Raw genomic sequence first — 14,941 nt, forward strand, 5'->3', positions numbered from 1 at the left:
ATAGAAATAACAACCTACATTATGAAGATAATTTTCCAAATCACATATTTTATATGAAACCTGTATGCAAAATACATAAAACCTATTACAACTCAACAGAGACAAATAACCTACTTAAAACTCAGTAAAGAAATTGAATTGAGGATACAGAAGATGGTGGATTAGTGTGAGGCAGCATTTCTCTTAGCTCAGCTACCCAGAACTCCAACAGAGGGAATACCATGTCTCCCCAAGGATTAGAATGAAAAATCCTGATTCTCAAGGGGATGTCTTCCCTACACAAGAAAGACTGCATGACTCATTAATTGAACAAACAAAACCAAAAACCAAAAAACCTCTCCACCAGAGTTTATCAATCGTCCTCAATCCAAAAGCCATTTTGAGATTACAGTTTGGCAGAGTCTATGTAAACTGAAACCCAGATCTGTGAGTTTGTCACTAGGTTGGTGTGTGCCTGTCTGAGCTTTACAATCCTGGGGAAAGTCAGAAACCGAGGGCATTTTGCCCAGGGGAAGACAGGTTAGAGAGGCTGGAGAGAGCCAGGCACTCCCCAGCACCCTGAATCCAGAGGCTGGTCCAGCACACACTGGATTCCTGGGCCCACTCAGGCTGGCACTCTGTGGGTCTTGGCACAAGCCTTGTCCCTGGCTCCCTTCCTAGTGCAGCATACACCAATCCCGTGGTCCCTGGCATCACTGCAGCATCCAACAGGGCCCTCCAGTTTCCCAAACCCTCCAAAGCTCCCAGACCTACCAAGACATCACTGGTAGCTTTACAAATGGCCTACAGGTGTCATTGCCTGGTCTTGATTCACCTGACAGAACTGCTGGGCGCCTGATGTTGCTGGACCCCACATGCCTCTTAGATGCCAGGTCCAGCACACAGCTGTGCAAAGAGTACATATGTCCTGGCACCCAGGCCTTAGGACTGGCTGAGAAAGAAATGCCTGGCTAGGAATTCAAAATGTTGGGAGCAGGAGAGATTGAGTTGGGAGACTAAATCAGAGATCAGGAATTGTGGGGTTTGCAGGTGACATAAGGGACTAGGAACAGGCTCCTATACCACACAATTGGAACCCAAAGGAGATTCCTGAGATGCAGTCGTCCAACATGGATTGGCAATAGCTGGGCCCTGAAGATGCACTGACATAAAATCTCCAGACCAATTGGCACACAGCAAAGAGACTAGAGCATACCTAGCCTACACCCCACCTCCAGGAGTTTTGCCTCCATGACTAAGCCTCCCACCATATCTGAGGTTCAAGCTAGAATCAAACTCCAGACCTAACTGCTGAGAAGGGAAACTGACAAAATTCTGAACTCCAACGAAAACAATTGTTCAATTTTTTCAAGATACTGTTTTCTTTTTCTTTTTTTTTTCTGTCACATTTCTACCATTTTTGAAACCAAGTATTTTTCATATATCAGTTTATTGAGAACTTGGATATCTGAATCATATATTACAGTTTTGTTGTGTATTCTTTTATTTTAATTTTCTTCTTTTCCTTTTAATTTTTTTTAAATTTTACTTTATATATGTTTATATGTATATATTTACATACATATATATATATATTTAATGTCATTTACCTCTTTTTCTAGATTATCTTTTCCTCTGCTAACAGCCAACCTCTATTAATTTCTCTTTCACTCTTCTTATCATTTTTACTTTAATTTTATCTTCTCCTACCTTATAAACATAACATCCTACACCACTTCTATTCTTTCTTTGTCCACAATATAAAATTATAAACCTTTTTGAAACTTACTATTTGTATTATAGACAATAATTGAACACATAATTTCTGTTCATTGCAACAAAACTCTAGATATCTTAATAGGAACTATTTTGTTTAAGGCTGTATACTGTTTGCATTTGCTACTGTTAGTATGGTCTCCCCCTTAAAGGCAAGGTACTGAAAACCTTCAGGAATGGTATGAGTGTACAGGGAAGAAACTGTAATGCTTCAGATTCACACTGCTAGATGGGCAGATACATGAACAACATGGAAAAACAATGTATGCCCCAAACTAAGATGGTCCAATAATAAAATCCATTGACAACACAGTAGAAGAAATGGGAAATGTCAGGGAAGAAGTTTGGAATGTGCATAATGAAACTGATCTGTGACATAAAGAATGATTTAAGGAATGAAATCAGAGATAAATTTCAGGAGATGAACAAATATATCAATAAAATGAGATCTCGAAAAGAAATCAAGCAGAAATTCTTAAAATAAAGGAATCAATAAACTAAATTAAAAATTCAATTGAAAGCACCATGAACAGACTAGATCACTTGCAAACAGAGTTTCAGGCAATGAACATGAAATATACAATGTTGAAAATAAAGTTGACTATGCAGAGAAGATGATAAGAAACCATGAAGAGAACTTTCAAGAGATATGAGATAACATGAAAAGACCAAGTTTAAGATTTATCAGGATAGATGAAGGCACAGAAATACAAACCAAAGGAATGCACAATCTTTGCAATGAAATAATATCAGAAAACTTCTCAAACCTAAAGATGGGATGGAAAATCAAATACAAGAGACCTATAGAACCCCAAATGTACAAAATAAAACACACACACCAGGGCACATTATAATGAAAATGCTTTACATACAGAATAAGGGTAGAATTTTAAAAGTGTGAGAGAAAAATATCAGATTATGTATAGGTGGAAATCTATTGGGATCTCAATTGATTTCCTCAATTCAGACCCTCAAGACTAGGAGGTTCTGGAACAATATATACCAAGCTCTGAAAAAAAAAAATGGATGCCAACCAAGAATCCGACATCCAGCAAAATTAAGCTTCAGATTTGAAATTGAAGTAAAAATCTTCCATGATACATAAAAGGTAAACAACTAGAAAGGATGCACTACAGAACCTTCTCAACAAAATATTCAATAAAGATGAAATGAAAAAAAGTAAAAATCAGCAAAGGGAAAAACTACATTAGATGAACAGTCAACCAAAGGATAAACTAATTCAAATTAAAAATGAGAAATAAACCAAAATAACCAGGAATAAAATTCAGACCTCAATAATATCCTTGAATGTTTATGGCCTAAACTCATAAATCAGAAGACAAAGATGGGCAGATTGGGTTAAAAACAAGATCCAACAATATGCTGTCTTGAATGGACACACCTCATAGGTAAAGACATCCACATGCTAAAGGTGAAAGGTTGGAAAAAAATATATCACTCAACTGGATTATGTAAATAATCGGGGTTTCTACCCTCAGATAAGTTAAAATGGACCTAAATTCTAAGTATAACATAAGGGAAAAATAAGAATATTTTATACTGCTTAACAAAATTATATAACAACAAAAAATAACAATTGTAAATATTTATGCTCCAATGAAGCATCTATGTACATTAAAGAAACCATTCTCAATTTCAAGAATAAAATATGCCATGACACAATAATACTGGAAGACTTTTGTTTTTCTTTCTTTCTTTCTTTCTTTCTTTCTTTCTTTCTTTCTTTCTTTCTTTATTTATTTATTTGTTGGTATTAGGGGCCACTGAGCCATATCCCTAGCCCCATTTTGTATTTTATTTAGAGACAGGGTCTCACTGGGTTGCTTAGCACCTTGCCAACATTATTATCAATGGAGAAAAATAAAATCATTCCCTCTATGAATTAGAAACATCTCCACATGTTGTCTTAGGAACTTAATTTCTTAACAATACTCCTAAAGCAAAAGAAGTTAAATCAAAAATCATTAAATGAGATGAAATCACACTAAAAAGCTTTTTTCACAACAAAGCAAACAAGAATGTGAACCGAGAGTTTGCAGAAGGGGAGAAAATCACTGTCACGTGTACCTCAGATAAAGCATTAATCTCCAGGATCTACAAAGAATTGAAAACATTTAACTCCTAAAAAAAATAAAAGACAAACAAAAAAATCCAATTAATAAATGGGAATAGAAACTCAACCGACATTTCACAGGAGAAAAAATGTGATCGGTCAACAAATATATTTAAAAAAAACCTGTTTAACATATCTAGCAGTTGGAGAAATGTGAATTAAAACTACACTGAGGTTTCATCTCACTCCAGTCAGAAAGGCAATTATCAAGACTACTAGGAACAGTAAATGTTGGTGAGGATGTGGGGGAAAAGGTGCATGCATACATTATTGTTGGGACTGCAAATTGGTGTACCCACACTTGAAAACAATATGGAGATTCCTAAGAAAACTTGAAATGGAACCACCATTTAACCCAACTATCCCACTCTTCTATTTATATCAAAAGGACTTAAAATCAGCATACTGTAATGACTAAGCTGTCGGGAGCCACTCTGAATGACCATGCCTTCCACTCCTGAAGCATGAGGCTCTGACCAATCATTACATTCATGGTTGAGTTACACTCACCTGCTATCTTGTAATTCTACCTCTTCTGCTCTTTTATGGATAGAACTTTCTAAGCACATATAAAGCTGAAGTCCAAACATACTCCCCCCCACTCTCTTGTCAGACTCTTGTGACATTCTCTTGCTCTCCGTTTTGGGGAGCCTGAAGCTGAGAGCTGGGGGAAGCTGTCCTGAAGCTTGTGTAAAGGTAATTTTTGTCTGCGTTTTATTTATGTCACCACAAATTCACACATGCGACTTTAGTTCAGCTGTCTGTGCCTATTTGGGGTGGCACTAAGCCACATCAATATTAATAATATCTCAATTCACAATAGCTAAGCAATGGAAACAATGTAGGTGCCCTTCAACAGATGAATGGATAAAGAAAATGTGGCATATATACACAGTGAAATGTTATTCAGTTTTAAAGAAAAATTATGGTATTTGCTGGTAAATGGATGGAGCTAGAGAATATCATGCTAAGTGAAATAAACCTATTACCAAGAATCAAAGGCCAAATGTTTTCTCTGATATGTGGATGCCAATTTGCGATAAGGTGGCGGGGGATCTAGGGAGGAATAGACTTAGTTTGGATTATACAGAGGGGAGTGAAGGGAAGGGAGGGTGTATGAGGGTAAGAAAGGTAGTAGAATGAATCAGACAGTAGTACCCTGAATGCATATATGATTAAACAATTGCTGTAATTCTACATCATGTATACTCAGAAGAATGAGAAGTTATACTCCATTTATGTATGATGTTTCAAAATGCATTCTACTGTTAAGTATGACTATTAGAAAATTTTAAAAAAATCCTTAATCAAATAAATAAGAAATTCAAATAAGCAAAGCTTATAAAATAGCACAAATACTTAATAATCTTACCTTAAACGTGGTAGGTAATATAGTAGCTACAACCCTTTGGAATGTAATTACCAATATATATTAAGGATACAAAAATAATTTCACATTCCTTGACTGTAGTTTTTTTTCTGTGGGGAACTCTGTTGACAAAACTATTTGAAAATATAAAAAGCATTATGAGCCAATCTACTCATGGCCACTTTATTTCTGTTAACCATTCTATGCAAAACAGCAACACTGTTGTCCTGTAAATACTTTTTCCTGTTTTTATGGCATTTATTATCACCTGACATTTGTTTACTATCAGTCCCTCTCAGAACCCCTAGAATTTAAGTCTCAGGAGAGTTTGCCTACTTTGTCCAGTGCAATATTTTCAGTTGATAGTTGTTAAGAACTAATTCCAAACTTTCAGCAAGAAAGGAATTATTTTCAAAATTATGGTTTATTCGCTTAACATAATAGAGCAAAACTATTAGGGACATTTTAAAAATAACAACATGGAGAAGTATGAATCCTGAAATGATAAGTTTAAAAAAGAGAAATAAATTATCATGTATACACAGGCATGCAACACATGATGTTTTGATTAACGTTGGATAGCATATATGATGGCAGTCCCACAATCGAAATGAAAATCTCCTCTTGACAAGTGACATTATAGCTATACCACAGTGCAGCACATTACTCATGTCTGTGCTGGTAATGGAGGAATAAAACCTACTCTCCTGACAGTCTTATAAGAGCAGAGCACATTATAGTATGTCCTGTACATAATGCTTGATAATCATAATAAAGAACTCTGTTACTTGTTTATGTATTTACTCTACTATACTTTACAATTATTTTAGAATATATTCCTTCTACTTATTAAACATCTACTGTATATATATATTGGTGCCTACTAAAATGCAAACGCTTAAGAATCACACTACAAATCAGATGTCCTCCAAACTAAAATTATTAGTAATTTTCCAGGTTTATATTTCTGTGGTCCTAATAGCATTATGACCATCACCTTAAGAAAAAATATAATTAAATGTATCAAAGACTTGGCTTTCCAAACCATGCTACTCTGATTAAAAGATTGGACACTGATAACCTAAAATAATAATAACAATAATCTGAAAACAAGGCAAATTTAACTGATGGTTTATGTATTCCATCTGATTTTCAAAATTATTATACACACTGGATTTGTTTTGCTTGTAAAAATTTTGCTTTGTACTTGCCTTATACAATATCATTACCATTGCCTTTCAGTGTTTTGCAGAAGAACTATTATTAACAATACAACCTGAGTTAATTTGAGATAACAAACCCTCAATTACAGGATAGATAGAATATAATGATGACCTTTAGCACTAATACTGACCCCAATTAATGAAAAGGGGTAACTGTAAAAATTACAGATATTAAAGCTAAAACTATTACTTGCACTTCAACAGTGTTGAAAGTGACCTAAATATTTTAAATCAAATGTTGGAGATCAAAGGCATGGTAGTAAAAGAACTAAGGAAAGAGCACCAATATATTTAGGCCCTTGCATTCTAAAGTCATCCAGGATTCAGGAAATGACAGAACCCTTCTAAAGTCTGTGCAAACCTGCTGAGTAACCCGATGTCCTGATCAGGGTTCCTCGACAACAGGAAGTCATCAGTATTCATTAGGCAAATGCTGAGAACCATAGCTAAGTAAGAATGATGCATGGCAATTTCCTTGTCAGCCTACCCCATGTTGCTTAGAGAGAGGACTCTCCATTGTGGAAATGGGCTTGCCTTGGACCCAGGTCATTTGCAGTGACATTGCATGAATGTTTGAGTAAGGTGACCCTGCTCAAGGACCAGGGTGGATCCGGGTTTAGGGAGGATCCTGCTGAATTAGGGTGGGTCCAGGTTTAGGGTGTATCCTGTTGGGAATAGGGAGTATCCCGCTCCTTGGGTTTAGGGTGGTTCCAGGTTTAAGGTGGACCCTGCTGGGAATAGGGCGTATCCTGCTGCCTCAGGCGCCCACTGGCTCCTTGAGTTCCCGTTGAGTTCTTGTGGGATTCAGAGAGTATTTTGGGATGCAGAGCCTGGTGGAAGTGTGCATTTTCCCCAGAACATGTATGTAGAGTGCCGGTGAGAGTTCAGGAATAAAGAATTGCTGTTTGAATCTAAAAGGCTGTGAGTGGCTCATGATTTTGTGCCCAGCCAGACTGCGGCAGGCAGAGGAGGATTGTTGAAGATGTCCCTGATATTTCCATGGGAAGCTAGGTTTTGTCAACAAGACCCTGAAACTTCCTGGCAGACAGCATAACCAGTCAAGAAGATAAAGAAGCCAAAAGGCTTTTCACAAGTTTCCAAGAGGGAACTTAGAGGAATCTCAGGAGACCTTAATAGGAACAAGGTCTATTTTTGCTCTTAAACACCTGTCGGGAAAGTACAACCAAAATACAGCCAACATGGACATATTGAAGGAAAGAAGGTTCTTTAAGAATATCTTCTTTTAATATAACATGAGATGCACACTTGTGTCAGCCCTACCAAAAGTAAGTAGAGACGCTATAGAGAAAGAGGTCTGATGCATGAGTGTCGGATATGAACTATCAAAGGAGATTCTGCTAAAATCATGTTTTCCCTGAATTAATTTAAGTCTAATCATGATTTAAACACACACACACACACACACACACACACACACACACTTTATTAAAACATTAAAGTTTACTTGCTAAGCTTTTGGTTATGGCCACTATTGGGAGCTCTGATAAGTATGTCTGCTCCTATTGCTCAATTCTCGCCCTCTGAATCTTCTAATAATGTCTGCATCTTCCAGATTGGAACAATTACATGTTAAGAAGATGGTAACACAAAAATTCCAGCCCATCCCCACAAATGAGGCCAATTTTTTTTTTCTGTCAGTTCATGGAGAGGCCACAAAGGAGGAACTGAATACCACCAAGAACAAGGTGAGAAGCTCACAGTGGGTCCTCGCTCACAGCTGAGCTTGTGATGATGGCACCCCAACCAACCAGCCCCTTGACTGTACCTACTGAGAAACCTGACCTAGACACACCATATAAAAAAGGACTGGAGAGTACAGAGGGCCATTCCAGAAACATGTATAAACACAGATTTGCAGGTATGTGGCCTACAGAGGAGTATGTTGCCTATGTACTGGGCTGAACTTCACTGTCCACCCAGGGTAGTGAGGAGAGGCCTGGGAGGTCTGCTTCTGCAGACCCTCAGAGGTAGCACCCCTGTGGTAGCCAGCTCTGCCTGTCCGCCTGCACCACTGGGCTCTGGATGATGAGCGAGCCACTGGCTCAAAGGGCTCTGGATCCTGACAGTGACAGCAAAGCTCCAAAAGAAACTACCATGACTGCAGGAGTCTTGCCTCCAAATGAAGAACAATATTCCATGTTGGTGAATAATAGTGGGCATGCTTCAAACATGAAAGGAAATTCAGAACATCCAACACTGAAGTACACAAAAGTGGAGAGTGTGTATGGGCATGACATCCCTTGACACTGATGTGTTCCATGGAGTGTGGTGGCCGAGCATGCAAATGTGATAATGCAGCCTGCTGGAGTGAGCAAGAGCAAGATATTAAGGGTTTTTATTCATCCTGGATCACTGATAATATCCGGGTCATGGCTCTCCTGTTATCTGAGCTCCTGGAGAAGTACCACATCATGGAGCAGGTCCTCAGTCATGGTCTAAAATCAATAATCAACCTACAGCACCCTGGTAAGGATGCTAGCAGCTGTGGAAGGAAAAAGGTTACACATACCTTTCTGAAGCATTCATGGAGGGTGGCACTTTTTTCTACAATTTTGGATGGAAGGATTAAGGAGTAGCATCTCCTAACACCATTTAGATATGGTGAAGATGATGACATTTGTCTTACAGGAAGGAAAAATTGTCATCTATCATCACACAGGGCTTAGCCAGACAGGTGTTTTAATAGCATGTTATTTAGTTTCTGCAACAAGAATGAATGCTGACCAAGCAATTATATTTCTGCATACTAAGTGACCCAATTCAACACAAACCAGGGGCCCAGGCTCTGTGGAAGAGGAAGGCAGGACCTGCTGCAGCCTTCCAGGCTGAGGCTTCATCTGGTGTCTTCATTCTTCATTCAAGACACAGCTCTTGATTGGATGAGATCCCCAGAAGAGCAAATGTCTGTCTGAAACAGTGCCACATGCTGACTTGCCATCTGAATTGACTGTTAAAGCAAGGAGGATACTGGAAGCCAAAGCTCTGACAAATATAAATGAGTTTATAGAAAAGGATTAAGTGAAAAGGAAGGTAGAAATGTGTCAGAAAGAACTAAAGTTCCAAAGTGGAGCATGGGAAAGAACATGTGGTGAGAGAGATCCTTTCATCTTGGGTCATTTGATATGGTCTTTGGTGGAGCAACTAAAGGAGCCTATAATCTCCAAAGAGGATGTGGATACATTGGTTGATAGACACACAGGTGCCACTGAAACCCTGTTCTTATTAGAGAAGGGACAGCACCAGACTATCCTTTGTGTGTTGCATTGCAGAGTGAACCTGAAGAAATTCCCATGGAGGTGGAGGAAGCTTGCCTTATTCACATCATTGAGGTTTTAACTAAAGTTAGTTTTGATTCGAAGAATGGACCAATAGTTTACAAATTCCTGAAGAAAATATTTAAGCACGTTTTTGGGTGGGGAAAAAAATAACAAAAGAGCCCCAAGCCAGGTCTCTTGTGAAGGTAAACTTCTCCTCATGATGAATATGTCAGGCCTAAATATCAAGATAACATTTCTGTTCATCTGTGAATAAGCTGAAGTTTGTAGAACTACTTTTTCTCATAGTACTTTATTTTTAATGCTGTTGTCTTGTGCTTAGAATGATCTTTTTCTGGGAAATTATTTTTAAAAAAATATCCTTAAGCTTAGGCTGTGTTGTGGCTCAGTGGTAGAGCGCCTGTCTTGCATGTGCAAGGCACTGAGTTCAATCTTCAGCACCACATAAAAATAAATAAATAAAATAATGGTATTGTATCCATCTACAACTAAAACAAACAAACAAAAATTTAAAAAAATATATTGTTGAGTTACATCTTAGTCTTGAAAAATTGCCATAAATTTGGTGCCACTTTCTTTTATTTATTCAACTGAATTAATATTGTTGTATTAACATTTTAAGTATGTGTGTTTACCTTAATTCTTTTTGACATTCCGGAAAAAAGTAATTTCAAAACAATTTTTTGTTAGAACTTTTCCTATGCATTTTACCAAATAGATAATTTTTATAGTAAAGCTTACTGCGTATGTATCCCACAGGAAAGTCACAAAGAGTCTCAAATGTTTTAAATTTGTTACTAAGAAATTTATTGATATGTTTTTAAAGGACTTCTAAAAATTTTGTTTGAAATTTCTTGGTTTTTGTTTTTATAAAAATGTCAGAGTTTCAAAGCGTATTATTTTTCAAAGCCATTTACTTTTGCTTTAGTGGATAGGCTGTAAAGTGCCTGAGATTTTTTGTCTTTTGGTACCAAGGTTACTTAACTGCTGAGCCACATGAGAGCCATTTTTGAATATTATTTAGAGATGGTCTGGCTAAGTTGTTCAGCACCTCTCTTTCGCTGAGGATGGCTTTGCACTCATGTTCCTCCTGCCATATTCTTTTGAACTGTTGGGATTGCCAGCATGCACCACTGCTCTGGGCTATGACTGGGATTTTTTGCTTGTAGAAAGTAAAGGTCATCACGCTTCCAGATGATCTTTCCAGCCTTGGCTGTCACAGTAGGCAGGAGAAAGTCTCAATATACCAGGTCTATTCCCACTCTCCTAAGTTGCTGCTGAGCCAAATCACATCTTACAAAGGAAGTAGGGTCAGAAGTGGGCAGTGTGGGAAATTGGTAAAGAACAGGACTTGCCTGTGTCCCTCCAGGGTCTCCACAGAAAGTATAGTCCTGCCAGCTAGTTGTGCTGGCCCTGCTCTCTCCAGACATCACAGCCATTCTGTAAAGGAGACACAGCCAGAATCAGCCAGGGCCGGGCCCGCCTGCTTGTGCTAATACACTATCCACATAGACAGTGGCCTGACATGGTCCCCATTACCCAATCTGAGTTCCATAGGCCCACTAGTCTCAGGCCTCTGTCTTTGGCTGTTGTTTTGCTATGAGAGAATTACAATTTTTAAGTTGAATTGGACCCCAGGTTGCATTCACCCTAACGGGTTTCAGATAAGGGTGAAGAGACTGCCTAAACTCATTTCTTGCAGGTCAAACTATCACTCAGTACTTAAACCCACAACTTTATTTAAATTAAATTAATATGTAGGAGTAGCAAAGGCCAAGCCACAGAAAGGACACCAGCTTCTTCAGTAAAATTGATATTAATCAGACCAAAATAAACAAGGTATTACTTAGTTTTCAAGATGGAATTTCTGGGTAAGCAGGATTAATTTAAAATGAATAAAATTTCTTCAACTCCTTCATTTCTGAATTATGGGTCTAGAGCATCAGAAAATATTTTAGTCATTATGGGTCTTACTAACTCTAATGGCAAAGGCTAACTTTAACATTCTTCCATATTGTTTAAATTTTCTTATAAAATCAAATCCAATAGCAATTGACAAACTTGCTAGACCACTCCTGAAATGTCTCATTTAGGAAAGAAAGAGAGGAAGCAGTTGCATTAAATCTAGAGGTACATTAGATTTTTACCTTCCCCCACCCAAGAATAAAATGTCCTTGGCTCCATCAATCTCAAGTAGGCAAGTGACACTATAATGTTTTTTAATAGCTCTTTTTCTTTCTTTCTTTCTTTCTTTTTTGATCAAAACCCCCCAGCTATGTGCTTTGTATGTACAAAATGCTTTATTTCAAATTATAGAATAGTCATGATTTGACCACAGCACTGCATATCTGAAAATCCAGGTACATTAGCTTGAAAGGAGATATGATCAGTCTGTATACAAGTATTGTGTTTATTTGAATAAAAGTGAAAAGAACAACTCCCAAATAAAACAAAACACAGATTTGTAAGAGTCTGATGTGTTCAGGAAACAGTTGCTATTGCTGTTTCCTAAAATGACTGTGTCTATCTAATGAGGTCTAACAATGAAGGTACACCTCCAAATGTGGGGACTTCATAGTCTAAAGAAAGGCCTTTGAACTTTCTAATATAGCTAAATGATTCCCAATTCTGAATTACAGAGGTGCATGGGAAGTTTTGAAAAAATAACTGTACTTATGATTTATAAATTTCAGAATTTTTAAAATAACTTTATGTATATTATGGTAGGAAAATACATTTTATTTTTAAATAAAATATTCAAGTAATAAAAGTAAACAAAACCAGACTCAGGGAGTCAAATGTCAAGTTCTTTTTCTTTTATGGTAAAGCTAGAGGGAAAAAAAGTTCAAAATGGGGGATCCATGAAAATTAGAAGAGAGTTCAGTGGAGGAGAAGAAGAGAATGGCGGAGGATATTGGAGGCACATGAAATGTGAGTTAACTGCAGAATGAAATTGACAAAATTATGCTAAGTACATATATGAATATATTAGAGTAAATTCAATCTTATATAAAGAAGCAAACAAAAAACAACAAAATATAAAGAAGCAAACAAAAAACAACAAAATATAAAGAAGCAAACAAAAAACAATGAACAGTAGAGTAGAGGCAGGGGAGCGGGGGAAGGGAGGAGAAGCGGGAGACTGGAAATACTGGGGATGGGAATAGAGCAAAATATGTGAAATGTAAGTGTGAATATGTCAAAATCTATCACACTATTATGAATATCTATAAAACATTAATAAAAACAGAAGGAGCTTGGGCTATAGCTGAGTGTCAGAGTACTTGCCTAGCATGTGTGAGACACTGGGTTCAATTCTTAGCACCACATAAAAAATAAATATATAAAGAAAATAAAGCTTTGCTGTCCATCTACAACACAAAAATATTAAACAAAATAAAAACAGAAAAAAATTAAGTAAAAGGAAGCAATTATAAAAATGTGTAAATAAAATCTTGGTTTAAATTTATTCAGTTAGAATACAGATGTGGAAAAAAATCGTGTTTGCATGTAAATAACTGAATTTTGGAAAATTTGCTATTGATAATAATGAGTCTCAAGCATAGAGAATTTTAGAGTTTGGCTTGATTACTCAGTCCTTTCCAACTAAAATAAATATGTGAAGATGGTCTGGGATGGGAATAATTCACAGTAAATATAGTCACTTAGAAATCTTTTGCAATTCTGGTGGTTAGAATCATTGGCTGTTTAAACAAGATAGCCAGAGAAAGAAGTAGAGAACAATGAAAAATGATAGAAAACAACACAATTTAAGGATTAATAGTACAATTTTATGGAAAACATGAAATTTAGAGAGTTGTGGAATAACAACAAAGAAGAAGAAGACATTAGAGTAAAAGACTAATAGGCAGTAGCAGAATTTAGTTATTGATATTCTATAAAAAACTTATGTAAAATTAGAAAAAATATAGCTATTTTCCATCCACCTGATACACTCCAATCACTAAATGTAGGTTTTAGTCAAGCATGAATGGAATATTTTTGAATATAATAATATGTATTTCTAAGTTAATTTTTGTAAGACCAAGTTCTTAGTTCAGGACTGCATTCCAGTTTTATGCTGTTCAAGAGTAGAATAGACATCTGTCCATCTAAAAGAAGCAATTGTGCAGTGTGTGTGGGATCCTAGGTGGGATCCATTCAGTTTGAACACTGAATTTTCAGAGGTTGCTGGGGGTGAATGCATTCACAATAAGAAAATGGCACTGGTATTTGAGACTCAGAGTATTTATTGTGAATAAAGGATACAAGTAGAAACTTTCCAGTAATGAAGAGGACAGAACTCTCTCTCTCTCTCTCTGAAGACTTGGTTGCACACAGACACACACACACACACACACACACACACACACACAAAGAAACTTAAAAGGTATTAGGCTCAATATCATCATATTCACTGTCTTCTTGTCTCAGGATCAATAAGGATGTTGTGTCTTCCATGTTAGAATTGTCAGCTTCTTTGAGAGACTGAAGAGAGATGCCTGAAACAGTAAGAGAATCCTGGTTTCAGTGATGACACAAATGAAAGTCCAGAGTCCTCCTGAAGAATGAAAGGACTAGTAGAGTGGCTCCAAAATATCTATGGGGAACCAGAACTTTTCTGGAAGGAGTGATAGAGCTATATCACATTGACTATGTCCTGTGCAAATGTCTTGATTTCAACAATGAGAAGGAATATGGGTTAAAAATGGTGAGGAGTGGAAAGAGATGCAAGTTCTCTCTTCCATACCAGGCTGGTCTGATTCCTTAAGCACTTCAGGCAGAAGACCACCTCCCTCAATTCCTCTGTACCTCAATAACACACTACACTTTCTTCACAGGATTCATGATAACAATTTGGGTACTTTGGAAGATGCAAAAGAAGGGCAGCTTAACTGAATTTAATAGTTTCCTTTTCCCATGGACTGCATGACCATGTACAAGTGAAAAGCCCATTTCCAAAATATGACACCACATGTTATTTCAAACAATAAGAGAATTTTTTTCTTCTAGCATGGAAAATTTCAATATCTCTATTTAAGGCTATTTTACATTATTAATTAAAGTGGGAAATGTTATTGAAAATAATTGGTTACATACTTCCTTAAAAATAAATTTTTATAGATGAAAGTTTGGATCATCATATGTGGATCGATAAATGTAA

General features: G+C 36.9%; 1 protein-coding gene and 1 pseudogene across 1 annotated transcript in view; one reads left to right on the forward strand and one right to left on the reverse strand.

The window, feature by feature from the left end:
• Nucleotides 1–8,596: 8,596 nt before the first annotated feature.
• Nucleotides 8,597–12,705, forward strand: LOC143398308 (protein tyrosine phosphatase domain-containing protein 1 pseudogene; annotated as a pseudogene).
• A 1,455-nt stretch (nt 12,706–14,160) lies between these two features.
• LOC143398309 (antigen WC1.1-like) overlaps nt 14,161–14,941 on the reverse strand; it is a 61,573-nt gene continuing 60,792 nt past the window's right edge. The window contains exon 21 of the mRNA XM_077109256.1: nt 14,161–14,279. Within this exon, the coding sequence (XP_076965371.1) occupies nt 14,161–14,279 (119 nt within the window). The remainder of the gene's footprint in view (nt 14,280–14,941) is intronic.

The sequence above is a fragment of the Callospermophilus lateralis genome, chromosome 4 (assembly GCF_048772815.1).
Source record: "Callospermophilus lateralis isolate mCalLat2 chromosome 4, mCalLat2.hap1, whole genome shotgun sequence".
Taxonomy (NCBI): domain Eukaryota; kingdom Metazoa; phylum Chordata; class Mammalia; order Rodentia; family Sciuridae; genus Callospermophilus; species Callospermophilus lateralis.